The following is a 19,889-nucleotide window of genomic DNA, read 5'->3' on the forward strand; positions in this document are numbered from 1 at the left end:
TGGCTGGGCCACTCTAGGACATTCAGAGACTTGTCCCGAAGCCACTCCTGAGTTGTCTTGGCTGTGTGCTTAGGGTCGTTGTCCTGTTGGAATGTGAACCTTCGCCCTAGTCTGAGGTCCTGAGCACTCTGGAGCAGGTTTTTATCAAGGATCTCTCTGTACTTTGCACCGTTCATCTTTGCCTCGATCCTGACTAGTCTCCCAGTCCCTGACGCTGAAAAACATACCAAAAGCATGATCCTGCCACCACCACGCTTCAACATAGGGATGGTGCCAGGTTTCCTCCAGACGTGACGCTTAGCATTCAGGCCAAATAGTTCAATCTTGGTTTCATCAGACCAGAGAATCTTGCTTCTCATGGTCTGAGAGTCTAGGTGCCTTTTGGCAAACTCCAAGTGGGCTGTCATGAGCCTTTTACTGAGGAGTGGCTTCTGTCTTGTCACTCTACCCTAAAGGCCTGATTGGTGGAGTGCTGCAGAGATGGTTGTCCTTCTGGAAGGTTCCCCCATCTCCACAGAGAAACTCCAGAGCTCGTTGACCATCGGGTTCTTCGTCACCTCCCTGACCAAGGCCCTTTTCACCTGATTGCTCAGTTTGGCTGCGCGGCCAAATCTTGGGAAAATCTTGGTGGTTCCAAACTTCTTCAATTTAAGAATAATGGAGGCCACTGTGTTATTGGGGACATTCAATGCTGCAGAAAGGTTTTGGTACCCTTCACCAGATCTGTGCCTCGACAAAATCCTGTCTCGGGGCTTTATGGACAATTCTCTCGACCTCATGGCTTGGTTTTTGCTCTGAATACTTGTGTAAATGTTGGGTCATTATGGGGTATTGTGTGTAGATTGCTGAGGATTTTATTTTATGTAAATCTATTTTAGATTAAGGGCTGTAACGTAACAAAATGTCGAAAAAGTGAAAGGGTCTGAATACTTTCCGAAGGCACTGTATACTATATTATGTCAGCCATTCATAATGAGTTTACTATAAGAGGCTTCTCATCAGAGTTGTGATGGAATCATTTCAACATTGTGCACACGCAAGCTTTAGGTTAGGTATTGAGAATTACCATAACATACATATATTATTCAACAGTGGGACAAATGTGGGGCATTCTAAACTTTTGCAAGGAATCAAAGCTTTAAGGGCAACATTCTAAGGGGGTATTTAGAGGAGCATTAGCCCAGCAGGCAGCCTCATCTTTAACTCCCAACTGATCCAGCATGATCTTCACAGGGCTCACATCTAATATGGGAAGGATGCAAGAGCTTCCTGTCATCCAGATCGCCTGCAGTGTGTGTGTGTGTGTGTGTGTGTGTGTGTGTGTGTGTGTGTGTGTTTGTGTCTCCTCTCTCTCGCTCTCCCTGTTATTTTTGTCAGATCTATTAGGTGGGACAGCGGAGGTATTCTCATTATGCTGCAAAAAGACGCGTCTTCGACGCGGAACAGACTGATCGTGGCAGAGGAGAAGGAAAGAGAGAGAAATGACTTAATAAGCGAGCAACGTGCAGGAGTAGAGCGGAACGAAGGAGTGCGGAAGGGACTTTGAACCATGAAAGGGACTGAGGGTGTCTGCCCACTCCCCATTCCAGCTTCCTGGAAATAGTGGAGCAGAGGGGGGGCAGAGAGAGGGGGAATGGTAGAAAAAGAGTAAGTGAGAGAGAATGGCACGAGAGAGCAAGGTAGGGGGAGGAGGGAGAGAGAGAGAGAGAGAGAGAGAGAGAGAGAGAAGAGAGAGATGGGAGGGAGGGTGCGACAGCAAGAGAGATAAATGGCAGAGAATTGGAGAGAAAGAGAACGGTGAGAGACAGAAGGAGAGATAGAGAAAGGGGGAGACAGCAATCGCAAGAAAGGAGGGGAGATATACACTGGGTGTACAACACATTAGGAACACCTGCTCTTTCCATGACATAGAAATCTATGATCCCTTATTGATGTCACTTGTTAAATCCACTTCAATCAGTGTAGATTAACAAGGCACCCCTGTTAATTGAAATGTATTCCAGGTGATTACCTCATGAAGCTGGTTGAGAGAATGCCAAGCGTGTGCAAAGCTGTCATCAAGGCAAAAGGAGGCTACTTTGTTTAACACTTTTTTGGTTACTACATGATTCCATATGTGCTATTTCATAGTGTTGATGTCTTCACTATTATTCCACAATGTATAAAATAGTAAAAATAAAGAAAACAAACAGTAGGTGTGTCCAAACTTTTGACTGGTACTGTAAATGTTTTAAGGATTTTGTAAATCCATTTCATATCAGGCGACCCCTAATGGGCTCACGACCCCTAGTTTGGGAACCACTGCTCTATGATGGCTAGGAAATATATTATGCATGGCTGCGAAATAGTGGAAGTGATGGAATCAGTTTAGACAACTTTACAAAAAAGAACATCCTCCTAAACTGCACAAAACAGAGCCAGCTAGGAAACCTCACGAGACAGAGCCAGCTAGGAAACATCACGAGACAGAGCCAGCTAGGAAACCTCACGAGACAGAGCCAGCTAGGACCTCACGAGACAGAGCAGCTAGGAACCTCACGAGACAGAGCCAGCTAGGAAACCTCACGGACAGAGCCAGCTAGGAAACCTCACGAGACAGAGCCAGCTAGGAAACCTCACGAGACAGAGAGCCAGTAGGAAACCTCACGAGACAGAGCCAGCTAGGAAATTCCACGAGACAGAGCCAGCTAGGAAACCTCACGAGACAGAGCCACTAGGAACCCTCACGAGACAGAGCCCGGCTAGGAAACCTCACGAGACAGAGCCAGCTAGGAAAACCTCACGAGACAGGACAGCTAGGAACCTCACGAGACAGAGCCAGCTAGGAAACCTCACGAGACAGAGCCAGCTAGGAAACCTCACGAGACAGAGCCAGCTAGGAAACCTCACGAGACAGAGCCAGCTAGGAACATCACGAGACAGAGCCAGCTAGGAAACCTCACGAAGAACAAGCCAGTAGGAAACCTCACGAGACAGAGCCAGCTAGGAAACCTCACGAAGCATAGAGCAGCTTAGGAAACCTCACGAGACAGAGCCAGCTAGGAAACCTCACGAGACAGAGCCAGCTAGGAAACCTCACGAGACAGAGCCAGCTAGGAAACCTCACGAGACAGAGCCASCAAGGAAACCTCATGAGACAGAGCCAGCTAGGAAATCTCACGAGACAGGACAGCAAACGGCACTCCTCTCTCTCTGCCTACCAGTATCCTTCAGTCTATTTATCACCCTCTCTCAATATCTGCCTCTCCATCACGTTCAGTCTTTATATACCTCTCTCTCTCTACCATCCCCCTCTTCTTTAGCCTCCCTCTACCTATACAAATCTCCCTCTACCCAAAGTCTGTCTCTTCAGTCTCTCTCCCTCAGTCTTCCTCTCATCTGTACTCTGCCTGTAAGTCTCTTCTCATCAATATCACCCTCTCTCTCAATCTCTCCCCTCTCATTTCAAATCTGCCTATAACCTTTTCTCCATCTACCTCTCCTCCAGTCTTTCCCTCTGTGACTGTGCATCCTACCTTATTTTCTTCCATGTACCTCTCCATCTCCTCCAGTCTCTCTGACTGGAAGGATACAATATTCATCTGTGGTCTCCATTAAGGCAGCCAGGCTAGAGACTCAGAGGGTCTGTGGGAATCAACATTTAATACACCCTGAATAATTAAACCACAGCGATCTACTGTGACTAAACACACAGGGACTTGTTTGTGCATGTGAACAAAAGAGAATGGCTCTCAATTAAGTCTAAGTGGTTAAGGAATTTATTTCAAGAGTCCTCATTGGCTGCAAAAAGAGTTGGGTGTGACTTTTATGGAGGACTAGCTGATCAACGTCAAGGATGCAGTATTCACAATGTCACTGTGGATAAAAACAAAGATGTGAATCGTGCTTAGACCTTGGTTTGGGGTCGAAACATGTCATGGCAAACATCTGCTGCCGTTACATTACATTTTCCCCCTACTCAAAATCTTTTTTTTTTTCTTACACTTGATTACAGTAAGAAAAGAAATGTTAGCAAAGAAATGTTAGCATATTGTTTGTTGTCTAAGATTCATCCTGGACCAGGGCCTGCTATGAGGAGCCTTGCTTCCACTACCTTCTGTTTGTGCCATTGAAGCTGCTTGCCAGGTACTTCAGCAACCTCCACTTTCAAGTAAAAGRATAAGTTAGCTCTTGAATGAGTTATCTACTTGGAAGCCACTCACTTTTATCGTGTTAAAAAAAACAAAAAAAACAGGAAAGGGACAAAGAAAAGAAACGCATGAGTGTTCTGGCTAAAAATAGACGAGTACGGGCAACTATACATTCTAAGGAGAGGAGAGTTGTTCATCATTTAGGGACCAGATCCAAATCTCACTCCTCTCTTTTCTTTTTACTCCTCTCTTTCTAGGAAAGGAGCGACATACACAACATGAGTGTGTGGGAACGTTATTGAGGAACCGTGTGACAGTGAAGAGGCTGTGAATTACATTTGTTATATAGCGCTGCATGTACATGCTGCACCATTGGTGTCAGCAGTCAGTACTGGATGTCACTTACTGATCTGCTTATTACCAATTAAACAAATTGGAATGGAAAAGAGAGTGAAGGAGAGAGAGGGTGGAAGGGAAGAGAGGAGTGTGGGGGGACAAGATGAGCAACCAATACTTCGACGATTGTGTTGAAAGTGAATGAAATCGGATTATGAAGTGGAAACAAGTCTCCATTCATATATTTCTGGAAGGGATGGAATGTTATTAGGAGCTAGTGTTATCGGCGAGTCATGTGATTGTCGACCGTGGTGCTGAGTGGAGGGTTAACAAGGAGGAGCCGGTCTGTAACGGTCGAGTTACGGTCCATCTGGACGCCCGCAGCTACTTCACCCATCGTTTCCTTCCTTCCTCCCTCAACCCATCCCTCCTTCCTTCTCTAAATCCTGCGAGGACATTTTTTAAATAAATTGTCACTGAATGTAATCTGCGGCTTATTGCCAGGTTCTCTATTCTTCCCTCTGTTTCTCTCCTTCCTTTCTCCCATCTCCCTCTCCTCTATAAAGGCCAATCTAACCATTTCCCTCTATCACATGGGGCATATGTGTGTTTGTGTGTATGTATATATGTGTGTATGTATATATGTGTGTGTGTGTGTGTGTGTGTGTGTGTGTGTAGGGGAAGATACCAGAGAGAGGTACTGAAGTGGGTGGAGGAGAAGAGTGATGTTCTCGCTCTCTTCTTTCTGTTCTATCTTCTCTCCCTCTCAGAAAGGTTTATATTTTATTAAACATGGCCCGTGCTTGTCTCCTTCTCCCACTGAAAGGCAAATAAATGTTGGGGAGGGAGGGATGAAGGGATGGGGTAGGGGGAAAAAGAAAGACAGGAAAAGGGAGAAGAGAAAGGGATAGATAGGTTGAAAGGTTGACACTGAGTATACAAAACATTATGCTCTTTCCATGACAGACTGACCAGGTGAATCCAGGTGAAAGCCATTATCCCTTATTGACGTGACTTGTTAAATCCACTTCAAATCAGTGTAGATGAAGGGATGAGACAGGTAATTTATTTTTATTTTTAAGCCATGAGACAATTGAGACATGGATTGTGCCATTCAGAGGGTGAATGGGAAGACAAAATATTTAAGTGCCTTTGAACAGGGTATGGTAGTAGGTGCCAGAGGCATCGGATTGTGTCTAGAACTGCAACGCTGKTGGGTTTTTTCAAACTCAACAGATTCCTGTGTGTATAAAGAARGGTACACCACCCAAAGGACATCCAGCCAATTTGACACAACTGTGGGAAAAGTTGGAGTCCACATGAGCCAGCATCCCTGTGGAACGCTTTCGACACGTTGTAGAGTCCATGCACCGATGAATTGAGGCTGTTCTGAGGCTATTCTGGGAGGGGGTGAAAGTCAATATTAGGAAGGTGTTCGGTATATTCAGTGTATATATAAATAGAGAAAGAGAAAGTAAGGAGTGACAATCGAAAGGGGAAGAAAGAAAGAGGATGTGAAGGAATGAAAGAGGTGGAGAAAGGAAGACATCTCAGAGTAAGAAGGTATGGAGAGAAGAGAGGTGGCAGGGCAAGGCTTCGCACTACTTTCCGTGGTGTCGCTTTGATCTATGGTCTAATTAGCAGCTAGGAGATACATTCTATCTGGCAATCATTGTTTTATTATGGCTGAAACAAAAAGCAGCTCTAATGATTATAAATGAGAGAGCGGTGACAGACTCACTGAGAGAACTGTCCAGTCTGGCCTGAGAAAATGGACGAGAGAGAGGAGAGGAAAAGGCAGAGAAAGGATGATGGAAGGAAAAGAAAAGGGGAGACGAGAGTAACAGGGAGGTAGAATAAGATAAATTAGTGGGAAGAGACAATAGGAGAGAAAAGAATGGGATGAGAATTGGAAGAAAAGTGAAGAAGGGAAAGATAAAAAGGAGGGGATAGATGATGGCTGAGGAAGTGAAATGGAAGAAAATAGATATTCCTGAGCAATAGACACTAAGGGGAGCTAGACAGGGGATAGGGGAGGGGATATTACTCCATCCCCCTCTGGATCTCCTGTCTTGGTTGTGCCTTGCTGAGATAAGACCCAGAGACGGCACGCACACGCGCTTTCATTACATCTCTCCCTCTCTCCTTTTCCACAGACCTCTCCCTTCCTCCACATCTCTCCCTCTCTCCTTTTCTACAGACTTCTCCCTTCCTCCACATCTCTCCCTCTCTCTCCCCGCCTGCCTGCCTCCCTCATTCTCCCTCCCTCCTCCCTCCCTCCCTCCCTCCCTCCCTCCTCCCTCCCTCCCTCCCTCCCTCCCTCCCTCCCTCAAGCACACAGACCTCTTCCTCCCCATATCCTCCTCTCCCTCCCCCTCTCCATCCCCACAGGCCTTTGCTGTTAATCAGGCCTTTCCCCCCCAGTTCCTCTCAACCACAAACATAACATACTAGAGTAGCCAGCAAACCCCATGTCTTATAGATGGGAGTGCTAATCCGTATCATTTACTCTCCGAGCCGTGAAGGTAAGTCCATGTTGCTCCTTGGCCAGAGAGCCAGAGTCCGGGCTAGCACTGCTATGGTACCGCTACATAGCTAACGCTAGGCTATTCCGCTAATGTTATACACCGCTACGGTTGGAGGAAAGATAAGACTGAGGGTTTGTATGTAATTGAATTGAGGTTGACCAATTAGATGTGTCTGTAAATAAGAAGGCTGTCCAACCTGCATAGGCTGTAATCCTGTCTAGAGATTAGGTGGAACGGTCGAAAAGGGAAGCTTAGAGCTGGACTGTAAACACACAGGGATGTGTGTGTGTGTGTGTGTGTGTGTGTGTGTGTGTGTCTGTCTGTCTGTCTGTGTGTATGTGTTTCAGACTGAACCAGATAGATTATGCTTAATAGTAAAGCATGACTGTCAGTCAATTGGTTGGACAGTGGATATGCATTCATAAATATTTGACAATAAGTCTAAGTATAAGATAAGTGTTTAGAGAGACAGGGTGTGTGTGTGCGCATACATGTGTGTGTGTGTGTGTGTGTGTGTGTGTGTAAGAGATGACTGTATAGTGTATACAGGACTATGATTGGAGAGGGGAAGAAAAAGGAACCCGCTGTGCAAGAGTGTGTATGTTATGTGTAGGGGGAGGGAGTGGGCTCCAGTGTTTGAGCGTGTGTTTTTGCATGAACGTGCATCTATGTTTGTGTGTATGTGACAAACATTGGAGGTCCCACTTGGTATTCCACTGTACGAGTGGCCGTGAAGGCGGGAGATGCGTGATTGATATGAACTGTTATGCTAATGTTGCATTTGGATATGTCGAACAACGCTACATTTACATATCCATTCATTCAGCCTTCCTATGGACAGGAAACAAAAACACTGCCTGGCGCTATGTATACAGGCAGCGTTGCCAATAGCTCCCAGTCAGCCACAAACAAATGGAGCTCAGCAGCAAGGATGAGAATGCATAAGAGTGTGTGTGTGTGTGTGTGTGTGTGTGTGTGTGTGTGTGTGTGTGTGTGTGTGTGTGTGTGTGTGTGTGTGTGTGCGTGTTTGTGTGGACATGTTTAACTATACTTCTAGTAAAAAAAACAAAAATTGGACCAACCGGGGACATTTTGTTAGTCCTCAAAAGGTAAAATGCTATTTCTAGGGGGTTTAGGGTTAGAAGATTACAATTAGTATTCAGGTTAGAATTAGGTTAAGGTGGCCTCCCGAGTGGCATGGGTCTAAGGCACTGCATTGCAGTGCTAGAGGCGTCACTACAGATCCGGGTTCGATCCCGGGCTGTGTCGCAGTCGGGAGACCAATGAGGTGGCGAACATTTGACACAGCGTCATCCGGGTTAGGGGAAGGTTGGGATGTCCTTGCCAAATCGCTCTTTAGCGACACCTGTGGCGGGCCGGGCACATGCACGCTCGTCGCCAGTTGGACGGTGTTTCTTCCGACACATTGGTGCGGCTGCCTTCAGGGGTTAAGCGAGCAGTGTGTCAAGAASCAGTGTGGCTTGGCAGGGTTGTGTTTCGGAGGACTCATGGCTCTCGACCTTCGCCTCTCCCTWGTCCGGACTGAAGTTGCAGCGATGGGACAAGACTAACTACCAATAGGATATCAGGAAATTGGGGAAAAAAAGGGGATACAAAAAAAAAGTTACCCCCAAAAACAGAAACTCCTCCTCTGGACATATCTCAGCATCATTACAATTTATAGCAATCAGCTTCTTCCTACACTTCAAAGTGTAAACTGTTGGGACCCTCCCTTCAACGGTCGGACAAACTTACTCACCTTTGGCGTTTTCAAAAGGAGAGGTCAACTCAGGAGACCAAAATCAGGATCACAAAATTGGTGAGAAAAAAAAAGAATACCAATAAAAAAAAATTACTTAACATTTGGGTTAGGAGCTAGGTTTAGGGTTAAGGTTAGGGTACGGGTACGGGTTAGGGAAAATAGGATTTTGAACGGGACTGAATTGTGTGTCTCCACAAGGTTAGTTGTACACTAACACAAGGTTAATCTCCACAAGGTTAGRTGTACACTAACACAASGTTAGTGTACAGGCGTGCTTGTGTAGCGGGTTTACATCAACCAAGTCTTAATGAATTTACAAGACTTTAGCTCAGTGAATTAACACGGTCTTCTACAACAAATATTACTCGTTTCAAGAAGCTAGGCATATGGTCGCACGTCACTACTTCAAAGGAGGCATTTTTATTTGATTTCAACATGTGTTTTTTTGCAGAAATGCCTTCTGGAACATGAACTTTCATGTGCCTTAATAACACACTTGTATGCCCTCTTTAAATATGAATACAATTGTTCAATTACGAGCCTAGCTGGTTTAGTCACGTAAAAAGTCAGGAACCTTCCCGCTAGCCATGTTTCGCTGAGATAATGGATGGGCTAGACATGCCGAGAGATGAGTTTGAATTGGTCTGCCATGTAGCATGCTTCTGTCTAGAACATGAGCTCTCAGTATGTGTAGAAAATCCTTTCTATTGCGGCTTTTTTGAACGATATGAAGAACTGAAAAAGTTTTGCTACTGCTCTCAACATTGCGGCCCTGAAGTTATCAGGCTACCATGTGATGGACTACTTTCTGGAGAACGATCGTGCCATGCCGACCCTCTGGGAATCTGAAAATGAATCAGATGATCAGGAAATCCTTGATTTAGGTTAAAAAAGAATTTAATGACCCAGACATTGTAGTCTTCTGATGACAGTGATGGGGAAGAAACACAGATCAACAGTATTATTGTCACGGAAGAAGTTCACAGAATTTTGAAATCAGTGGAATGTCTGGTGGAAGCAGAGATATGATTGCCAAACATGGAGAGAGTCGAAAAGAGAACACGAGGRTGTTGTATAAAATACCTGTCTCTGGATTACATCTTTAAACTAAGGGCAACCATGGCATCCATGACATTTCCAATTTTTTCAGAAAGTTGTTTTCATTGCAAGATAAAGCGTACTGTTAGCTAGCTAGCTAACTTTGGCTGGTTGGCTCGGTAGCAAATGTTACAAGTATGATCTGTGTAGTAATATTATTTGTATCTCAGAAAGCCATTTGCATTGCTAGTTATAGCCTAATGTTAGCTAGCTAGCTAACATTGAACCTAGTTGGTTTGCTTTAGCTACTTGCAGYTTCATGCATGGTGCATGGTAGTATAAATTGGGATTATGGTTCATTGTTTAGCTAGCTAGCTATATGTCTAAACAAAAGACTCCACTATGCAAGTAACCATTTCACTGTACTGTTTACACCTTCTGTATCCTGTGCATGTGATAAATAAACATTGATTTTATTTGATACAGTGTGTGTTTACCAGAGATGGTAATGTGAAGAACAACATGACCTTCACCAAAGTTAGATTAGGATATAGGCCAAGGATTTTTACTGCAGCTTTTTGCTACTACTTTCACCACTTTTAGTCTTGAAATATCTGGTTATTTACTACACTACCTTATTCACTCTGTTTAGCACATGGCCTCACATGTGAAACTTTAAAGAGGGGTGAGGATTAAGAGGGTGTGAACGATGCTGAATGGGTAAAGACAAAGAAGAGCTCTACAGTAGGTGCACCAAAACATTCATGGGCCATTTTCTCAAAAGTAGGGTGACAAGTTTATCAACTTTCAAAGCAGAATTACTTTCCCATTGTTCCTCAACTGCAGTGTATGATATACCATTTTCTAGCTCTGAGTCTCTACTTCTATCCAATGTAAAAAACACAATTTCAAATTTTGCTACAAAGGACCGAATCCAGGTAGTGGGTCACAAATGTGGGTTTAACATCCCCTAGTTACACATCCCCTACTCCTTAAGTCATGTAAAGAAAAAAACAATGTTGGACTCGGGGTATGTGAAGGAGGGACAGGAAATAGTGTGACACTCACCTCGGACACGTTGACGCGGCCCTCCTGGAAGGAGCAGTCGTTGGCATTCTGGGTGCAGATGTGACGGTATTTACACCAGTGGCAAGGGAAGGAACCGTTCACACACGACAGGCACCTGGGGGAGGACGTGTGGACGGACAGCGTTAGAGGACACAGAAAACACTTGATGGGAAGTATCAACCCATATGGGCTGGGCACATGCAGCGTCAGAATGAAACAAACAACAAACAATGAAATAAAATACAACTCTTGCCATACTCTACCTGTCCTCTTGTTCAGTCTCTCACTTATCTAGATATTCACTTCTCTTTACTGTTCTCCCCCTCTCTGTACACATTTCGTATCCCTCTTTCTCAATCTCTTCCTCGTCTCCTCCTCTCTATGCTGTTCTATAGCCTCGCCGTATCAAGTTACCCTCTATCCCTAAATGTTTTATCTTTACCTCAGTCTGTTTTCTCCCTAGTTCTCTCCCCCGTTGACAGTCTTCACCTCCACCTTTCTCTATCCATCCCCCAGTGTTTAATACTCCCCATGGCTTTTAAACCTTCCCTCACCTTTTGTCTAAAGCCCCTTTCATCCTCCAGCTAAGAGCCATCGCTATTTAAATGCACCTGCTTTAGCCCCGGTGCCCAGGGGAGGAGAGTGATGAAAAGAGGGAAAAACAGAAAGAAAATAGATCAATAGCAGATGGGTCTCCCTGAGTGAGAGGGGGAAACGCCAGCTATTGTGGGGAAGATGAAGAAAAGGGGGAAAGGGAGAGATATGAAAGATAAAGACGGGTGGGGTGTAGCCAAGGGCCCTGTCTAGATGCCTCGTGGGACAGAGGTATCGACGGGGAGTCTGGGCTGGTGTGTGTGTGTGCTCATGCAGTGGTGTGTGTAGGTGGGAATGGAGACATCTGACAGCTTCTTGTGTCTGGTTTATTGTTGTGAGACACTGGTGCTTCATCGCCACCAGAAATAGGGATTGAACTCTCTGCTCTACAAAGCTAATGATTTCATCACAAAAAAATAACAGTAAACATGTTAGTTACTTACTTATCCATATAAGTAAAGGCCAGCCAATTGTTGTCAGTCAACAAACTTCATTAAGTCAAACGGTCAACTTTAAAAAAAATTTACATGAAATGTATCAAAAGCAAAAAATCTAAAACCAGACTGAAATTCTCTCCTMGTTGAAATTCTCATTTTCGATATGATCTGCATGGAGCTAACAGATCTAGCTCAATCAATACCCATACAAACACAACACGCACCAAAGTATGCTTCCCCGTTTAAAACGGCATTTCTGATTCTATGGCCGGCATGAGTAACAGGGTTTTATCTCTCAGAGCTCTTAAAGTCGGATGCGATCTGAATCCATCAAACAACACGCAGATTCATTTGGATCAATTAGGACGCTCGTTTGTTAAGTGTGTTCTCAAAGCGGTTGTTTCCAGCAGCCCCCCTCTTTGTAAGGATCAGAGGCCCAGGCTTTAATTCAATCCCACCGCGCCTTTAATTGACAAATTTAGCATTGTGCTGAGAGAGCCTGTCCATTAAGAATGAGCAATGGGCGGCTAAGGAAATCACAGGCCTCTTAATCTGACATGAGTGCAGTAGGGTGATTCATCAATGTAGAAACAAATGGGAGGATGCTTGATTAGGCCAGGTCAGGCTAGGCTATCMAGCCAAATGGTTTGCTTGCTTCTATGATAGCATTTCTGTAAGGAAATGGCCTCTTACAGGCCTCTTAGTTGACATACTGAACTCTATCGGAGAAGTAGTTGGTGAACCAAGCGAGGCAATCATTTGAGAAACCCAGGCTGTTGAGTCTGCAAATAAGAATTTTGTGACRGACAGAGTKGAAAGCCTTAGCCAGGTTGATGAATARGGCTGCACAGTAATGTCTCGATGGTGGTTATCATATCGTTTAGMACCTTGAGCATGGCTGAGGTGCACCCGTGACCAGCTCGTAAACCGGATTGCACAGCGGAGAAGGTACGGTGAGATTCGAAATGGTCAGTGATCTGTTTGTTAACTTGGCTTTAGAAGACTTTAGAGAGGCAGGGCAGGATGGATATAGGTCTATAACAGTTTGGGTCTAGAGTGTCACACCCTTTGAAGAGGGGATGACCACGGCAGCTTTCCAATCTTTAGGGATCTCGGACGATACGAAAGAGAGGTTGAGTAGGCTAGTAATAGGGGTTGCAACAATTTCGACGGATCATTTTAGAAAGAGAGGGTCCAGATTGTCTAGCTCAGCTGATTTGTACGGGTCCAGGTTTTGAAGCTCTTTCAGAACATCTGCTACTGGATTTGGGTGAAGGAGAAGCTGGGGAGTTTCGGGCAAGTAGCTGCAGAGGGGATGGAGCTGTTGGATTTGGCTGGGGTAGCCAGGAGGAAAGCATGGCCAGCCGTAGAGAAATGGTTATTGAAAATGTTGATTATCATCGATTTATCGGTGGTGACCGTGTTACATAGCCTCAGAGCAGTGCACAGCTAGAAGGAGGTGCTCTTGTTCTCCATGGACTTCACAGTGTACCAAAACGTTTTGGAGTTAGAGCTACAGGATGCAATTTTCTGTTTGAAAAACCTAGCCTTTGCTTTCCTGACTGACTGCGTGTATTGGTTCCTGACTTCCCTGAACAGTTGCATATCGCGGGGACTATTCGATGCTATTGCAGTCCGCCACAGGATGTTTTTGTGCTGGTCAATGGCAGTCAGGTCTGGAGTGAACCAAGGGTGAGGTGAGGAAATTACTTTTAAAGAACGACTAGGCATGAAGTCAAAATCATTCCAGGATACCCGGGCCAGGTCGATTAGAAAGGCCTGCTCGCAGAAGTGTTTTAGGGAGCATTTGACAGTGATGAGGGGTGGTCGTTTGAACGRGGACCCATAGCGGATGCAGGCAATGAGGCAGTGATCGCTGAGATCCTAATTGAAAACAGCAGAGGTGTATTTGGAGTGCAAGTTGGTCAGGATAATATCTATGAGGGTGCCCATGTTTACGGATTTAGGGTTMTACCTGGTGGGTTCCWTGATGATTTGTGWGAGATTGAGGGCATCTTGCTTAGATTGTAGGCCGGCCGGGGTGTTAAGCATATCCCAGTTTAGGTCACCTAACAGAACGGACTCTGAAGATAGATGAGGGGCAATCAATTCACATATGATGTCCAGGGCACAGCTGGGAGCTGAGGGGTGTCTATAACAGGCGGCAACGGTGAGAGACTTATTTCTYGAGAGATTCATTTTTTCAATTAGAAGCTCGAACTGTTTGGGCATAGACCTGGAAAGTATGACATAACTTTGCAAGCTATCTCTGCAGTATATTGCAACTCCTCCCCCTTTGGCAGTTCTATCTTGACAGAAAATGTTGTAGTTGGGTATGGAAATCTCAGATTTTTTGGTGGCCTTCCCAAGCCAGGYTTCAGACACGGCAAGGACATCAGGGTTGGCGGAGTGTGCTAAAGCTGTGAGTAAAACAAACATAGGGAGGAGGCTTCTGATGTTAACATGCATGAAACCAAGGCTTTTTCGATTACAGAAGTCAACAAATTAGAGTGCGTGGGGACACGCAGAGGAGGAGTAGGATGAGGGTAAGGCTAAAGGCTATCAAAACTGGTCGTCTAGTGCGTTGGGGACAGAGAATAAAAGGAGCAGATTTCTGGGCGTGGTAGAATAGATTCAGGGCATAATGTGCACACAGGGGTATGGTGGGGTGCGGGTGCAGTGGTAAGCCCAGGCACATCCAGAGGTTGKATCTCTGGATGTGGTGGAGATACTGGGTGAGATCACCACATGTGTGGGGGGTGGGACAAAGGAGGAATCTGAAGCATGTTGAGTGGGACTAGGGGCTCCACTGTAAACTAAAACAATGAATCCTATCCTAAACAGTATACAAGGCATATTGACATTTGAGAGAGACATAAAGCGAGGCATAAAGCAATCACAGGTGTTGATTGGGAGAGCTAGTTAAGACAWCAACGGGTAAGACAACAACAGCTAATCAACTAAGACAACAACAACAACAGGTAAAATGGCGATGAATGGGCAGAGAGGGTCGGTTAACTACACACAGGGCCTGAGTTCGGGGCTAGGGCCGACAGATATAAAAAATATATATTTTTAAAGTTAATTTAAAAAAAATGGAGTACCGTGACAAATGAACAGTCCAGTCCAGATGGAGAACGAGGTATTGTAGTTGTAGTAATTTRGTTTGCTAGCCGGGCTAACTTGTGCAAGCTTCGGGGCAGGGGCGTTAGCCKCTATAGCCACTCGGTAACAGCTAGCTAGCAGCGATGATCAGCTGCAAAGGTCCAGAGCTTACGGCATGTATCTGGTAGGAGTAGTGGATTCTAGCCGTGTCCGGGAGGCATCGGCTGGGTAGCCGGGTGATCACAGKGTGGGCCTAGCTCAGGGCTAGCTTCGAGGRTGGGTCACTCGGTGGCAGCTAGCTAGCTGTGATGATCAGGAGTAATGGTCCAGGGTTTATGGCAGGAATCCGGCGTTGTCGTYGATAAAAACAGTCCGAGGCTGGTAGGTATTATCCAGGCTAAAAAAATACGGTTGGTGCCTGTGCTGAAGGTAAAGGACGCTAGCAGTGGCTAACAATGACTAAAAAGCTAGTAGCTAATTASCTGGTTAGCTTCTGATGGCTAGCTTCTGATGGAGGTACTGGCTATAAGGTCTAAAAAAAAAWWGCGGATCCGTGTCACATTGAGTGAGGCGGGTTACCGGAATGTATATTTTATTTKAAAATAGAAAAGAGATTGAAAATAAATGGAAATATACACGAAAAATACAAAAAGTAAACGAGAGGACGACAAACCACGTCTGCACTGCTYCGCCATCTTGGGAGAGCGATCTAAGGCACTGCATCACAGTGCTAGATGCGTCACTACATACCCTYGTTTGATCCCGGGCTGTATCACAACTGGTCATGATCGGGAGTACCATAGGGCGGCGCACAATTGGCCCAGCATCGTCRGGGTTAGGGTCGGGTTAGGCCGGGGTAGGCTGTCATTGTAAATAAGAACTTGTTCTTAACTTACTTGTATAGTAAAATGAAGGTTAAATWAAAAAATATATATACTATTAGTCTAGGCTAGCCACCAGGCTGAAATATAAGCTTAGGTATGTCATTTTAGGCGAAWATTGAAAAAAAGGAGCGGATCCAGAAGAGCTTTTAAAAGATAGGCGTCCTGTCTACGGGACAGTTGTAAATCATACAGCGCCGTGTATCAAGATCGCAGATTTTAGAGAAACAACAAATGTCAGTACATATAAGTGTCTTATATCGGCTGAAAGCTTAAATTCATGTTAATATAACTGCACTGTCCAATTTACAGTAGCTATTACTGCAAAAAAATGCCAAACACTTTTTTTCACCGGGATAGGTTTGATAAATTCACCTCTGAAGGTAAAATGTGTACCTACATTCTGAAATCTTGCTCTGATTTATCATCCAAAGGGTCCCAGGGAAAACATGAAGTTTAATTTTGTTAGATAAATTCCTTTTTCATATGCTAAAATGGTCCATATAGCATGCATGATCGATTTTGTATTTCCACTCGTTCAATTTGCGAAGAAAGGAATCTGTGAAAATCTKACCCTAAAKGTTGTTTCAACCAGTCAWATRKCYTRRGTATTTATTCCTCAGAGATCCTAGAACGTAACCAGACTTCACGATATCATTATGAGTGTAGTATATCCTATAGGACATCAAATTTGGTCAGAGAGTGATGCCTTCATGGCGTGCCGATGATGCGGGCGGTCTTCACTTGATTGACTGTAACTGTGTCAAATAAGCACCAATCGGGGTTAAACAAAAATGTTGCTGATAACCTTGTGCGACAGCAAGCCTTTTCCTTTTGGACAGAAAATACAAGAATATGGAGAGTTCTGAAGTTTTGAAAACTGGGTGTTTTGCAAATGTTGAACTTACAATATGMAAAAGCTAAATCAAAGTCCAAGTATACAGTTTTGACGATATTCTTGCAGAAAAAATYTAATGTCAATGTCTCTTTCCCAATTTGGCCAAATGTACCTGGGTGACTTCACATTAAATYTCATGTAGCTTGCTCATACTTGAAGTTATCAGTCTGAAACTGTGCACAAACACCGATGCCCTCTTGTGGACACCATCGGAATTGCAACCAGAGTGATGGCTAGATTTGGGACCTTTCTGTTGCATTTCAAAGATGGTGGTAGAAAAAAGAAGAAAAACGGTTGTTTTTTTCTTTATATTTTCTTCTACCAGATCTATCGTGTTARATTCTCCTAGATTCAAAGTGTTTCCTTTCAAATGGTACCAATAATATGCATATCCTTGCTTCAGGGCCTGAGCTAGAGGCAGTTAGATTTGGGTATGTCATTTTTGGCGAAAATTTWAAAAAAGGGGGCTTATCCCTAAAAAGGGGCTATTTTATGTAGCTTAGACAATGACCACTCTTTGTATTACATGAGCATGCTAATAACGACAAAAGGAGGACACCATTTTAGCACAGCGGGATTTGCCATTAAGCGGGGACCGATGCAAGGTCCCCACYAATTACAGGCTCTAGGTCAAATCCCCAAACTGGTTAAATGTAGGCTATACATCTACCAGACAAATATCCTTTTATTTCGTACTTTCTTTTGATAATTAAAGAAAATTTGTGTTCCGTTTGTGTCTTACGTCTTTGGTATAACGAGCAGGAAAGCAGCATGCCAGGACCACCTACGATCTACCCATTCTTTACCTCCCTCAGGAAGCACGAGTTCAATAGCTTATTAACAATTCCATTGCTTAATGGGGAAGGAGGGAGGGTACCTGGTATGTTTTTATCCATTCAATTCCATTCAGAGACCCCATTTGGGGACCCCCCGACCACTACTCCTTTGGTCTGGAAGAAGGCCTATCCATAGATCCCCCCAGTAACTCACTAGTTGCTTACCCCTGCTAGTGTCCAGCCTAAGTCTTTGAACTTCGGGGATACCCACCCAAGGCCATTTGAGGATACCCTCCCACCCCCAAACTTCTGTCTGGAGGTGGGCCACGATCCCTGGACCCCCTTGTGACCATCCAACCATCAATGGAGAAGCCATGCTCCCCATGTAGCCACACTTCAAACCTTGATCGCTTTGAGGTGTACTGTATTTAACATTATAGACTTGATAAAATTACTTATTCTGAAGGTGCATTTTATTTCGAATGAATAGTGCTTTTTAAAGGTATAAATAGCAGGAAGATAAATACCTTCAATGTGGATGCTCTTCACTGCTCTCTTCAATGATTAAATGCCTGCTTTGGCCCAACATTTTTATCAGGAGATGTAAGTGCAAGTTCTTATTGTGGAGGCATGCATATTCCCCAATGTTAAGATCAGATGGGAAGTATTTAGAATCTTGTAGGAAATGTGAGGAGAGAGGATCGTCACAGAGACAAATGGAAAAGTCTCGTTCATAATGTCACACACTCAAAGTCTCTACATCTTTTTGTCTCTGTGTACCTCCTTCTCCAAACCACACCTTTTCCATATCTGGAGGCGAGAGTATGACACAGTTTCCTGCGGCATCTTTATAATGAATTAGACTGTACCTGWACAAAATTAACCACAGGAAAAAGGTGCTTAGAGATCTTAGTTCTCTCCTATAGAGACATCAACCCTACTTCATTTCCAGACTATCCACKCTAGTCCTAATAAATCGCAAATGGGAAAGGGGTATTTTTTTTATGGAAACATTTAATTAAGAAGTAATCATGGCCGCGGGTGATTTTCTATTTCAATCTCTCCAACCTTAACTGAAACAGTGGGATTTCTAATTAGAATAATATTGATATGCAAATGTATGGATTATTTTATTTTTTTTAATCGCAGGCCCAAGACGTAATCAGTAGAATAAATAAGGAGGGAGGGTGTGTGTTTTTGGTGTGTATGGGGAAAGGGTGGGTAGTGTGTGTATGGGGAATTGTGTATGGTGTGTGTATGGGGGGTATTATGTGTATGGGGGATGTATGGATGGTGTCGGTTTGGGGGGTTGGTGGTTAGGGTGTATATGGGGGATGGCTGGATGGTGTGTGTATGGGGGTGGGTGGATGGGGTGTGGTGTGTGTATGGTGGGTAGGTGTAGATCTTGTATCCATATGGGATAATGTATCAATATGTATCCATGTCTTTCATCATTGGGCGAGCATATCCCTTGGCGAGAGTGATTGTAATTCCAGTATGCATGTACACAACATCTATAGAAGAGAGAGAAAGGATACAAGGGTTGAAATATGATGACTGCTTTTGAAGCTCTTTTTGGCCAGAGTTTGTGTGTATACACGAGTGTGTGTTCCGGGCATGAATAATGTTTATGCTTGCATATAAATATATAAACCACTGTGTCTCTCCTCTACTCAGCATCTTTCCTCGTCAACTCCGTAGACTCGTATCATTACAAAAAAAATGTCCACTCCATAACCCAAATCCCTGAATTAGATTTACCAACCAATGGGATTTACTCTGGCATCTGCATCAATCACCGTCATCTCCATAGATGCGTGTCACCTCTATATTGTAGACATTATGATGTCCACTCCGTTACACAAGCCCTTTATCATATTTGTGGGTAATATTACGACTATGAACCCCAGTATTGCAGTAGCATTAACCATTGAAAAGGTGTCTTAAGAGGCCTTAGCAGGGGTCCAACCCACAAGCTTTAAATTGTTACCACCACATCGGCCTCAACCAACTGGCCAAATCAGTGGGCTGTGTGTGTATGTGTTAGGGGGGTACTGTGATGGGGACCATTCTCCAAGGGGGCTCGTCTGACTGGCACGGGGGACACTCGACTTTGGGCTTTGAGGGACCTATGAGGCCCACTAGCCATCTGCTGCCCTGCGGCTAATACCACAGCAGGCACAACCTATCTCCACTCTGGTTCATCCAGGGGGAGGGGGTCTAGTCTGCCCTAACACCACAGGAAAAGTGCATCTAGCCTGGGGAGAGCCAACCCCATAGGTCCTGAATGGCTGGTTGTGGTTTAGATCTTTACTAAGCTGGTCCCTCCAGAGTCA

At 44.5% G+C, this 19,889-nt stretch overlaps 1 protein-coding gene across 1 annotated transcript in view; it reads right to left on the reverse strand.

The window, feature by feature from the left end:
* Positions 1–19,889, reverse strand: part of LOC111970443 (plexin-A1-like) — a 443,296-nt gene that overhangs the window by 187,524 nt on the left and 235,883 nt on the right. The window contains exon 10 of the mRNA XM_023997171.3: positions 10,863–10,977. Coding sequence (XP_023852939.1) covers positions 10,863–10,977 — 115 coding nt within the window. The remainder of the gene's footprint in view (positions 1–10,862; positions 10,978–19,889) is intronic.

Source organism: Salvelinus sp. IW2-2015, linkage group LG11 (assembly GCF_002910315.2).
Source record: "Salvelinus sp. IW2-2015 linkage group LG11, ASM291031v2, whole genome shotgun sequence".
Classification (NCBI taxonomy): domain Eukaryota; kingdom Metazoa; phylum Chordata; class Actinopteri; order Salmoniformes; family Salmonidae; genus Salvelinus; species Salvelinus sp. IW2-2015.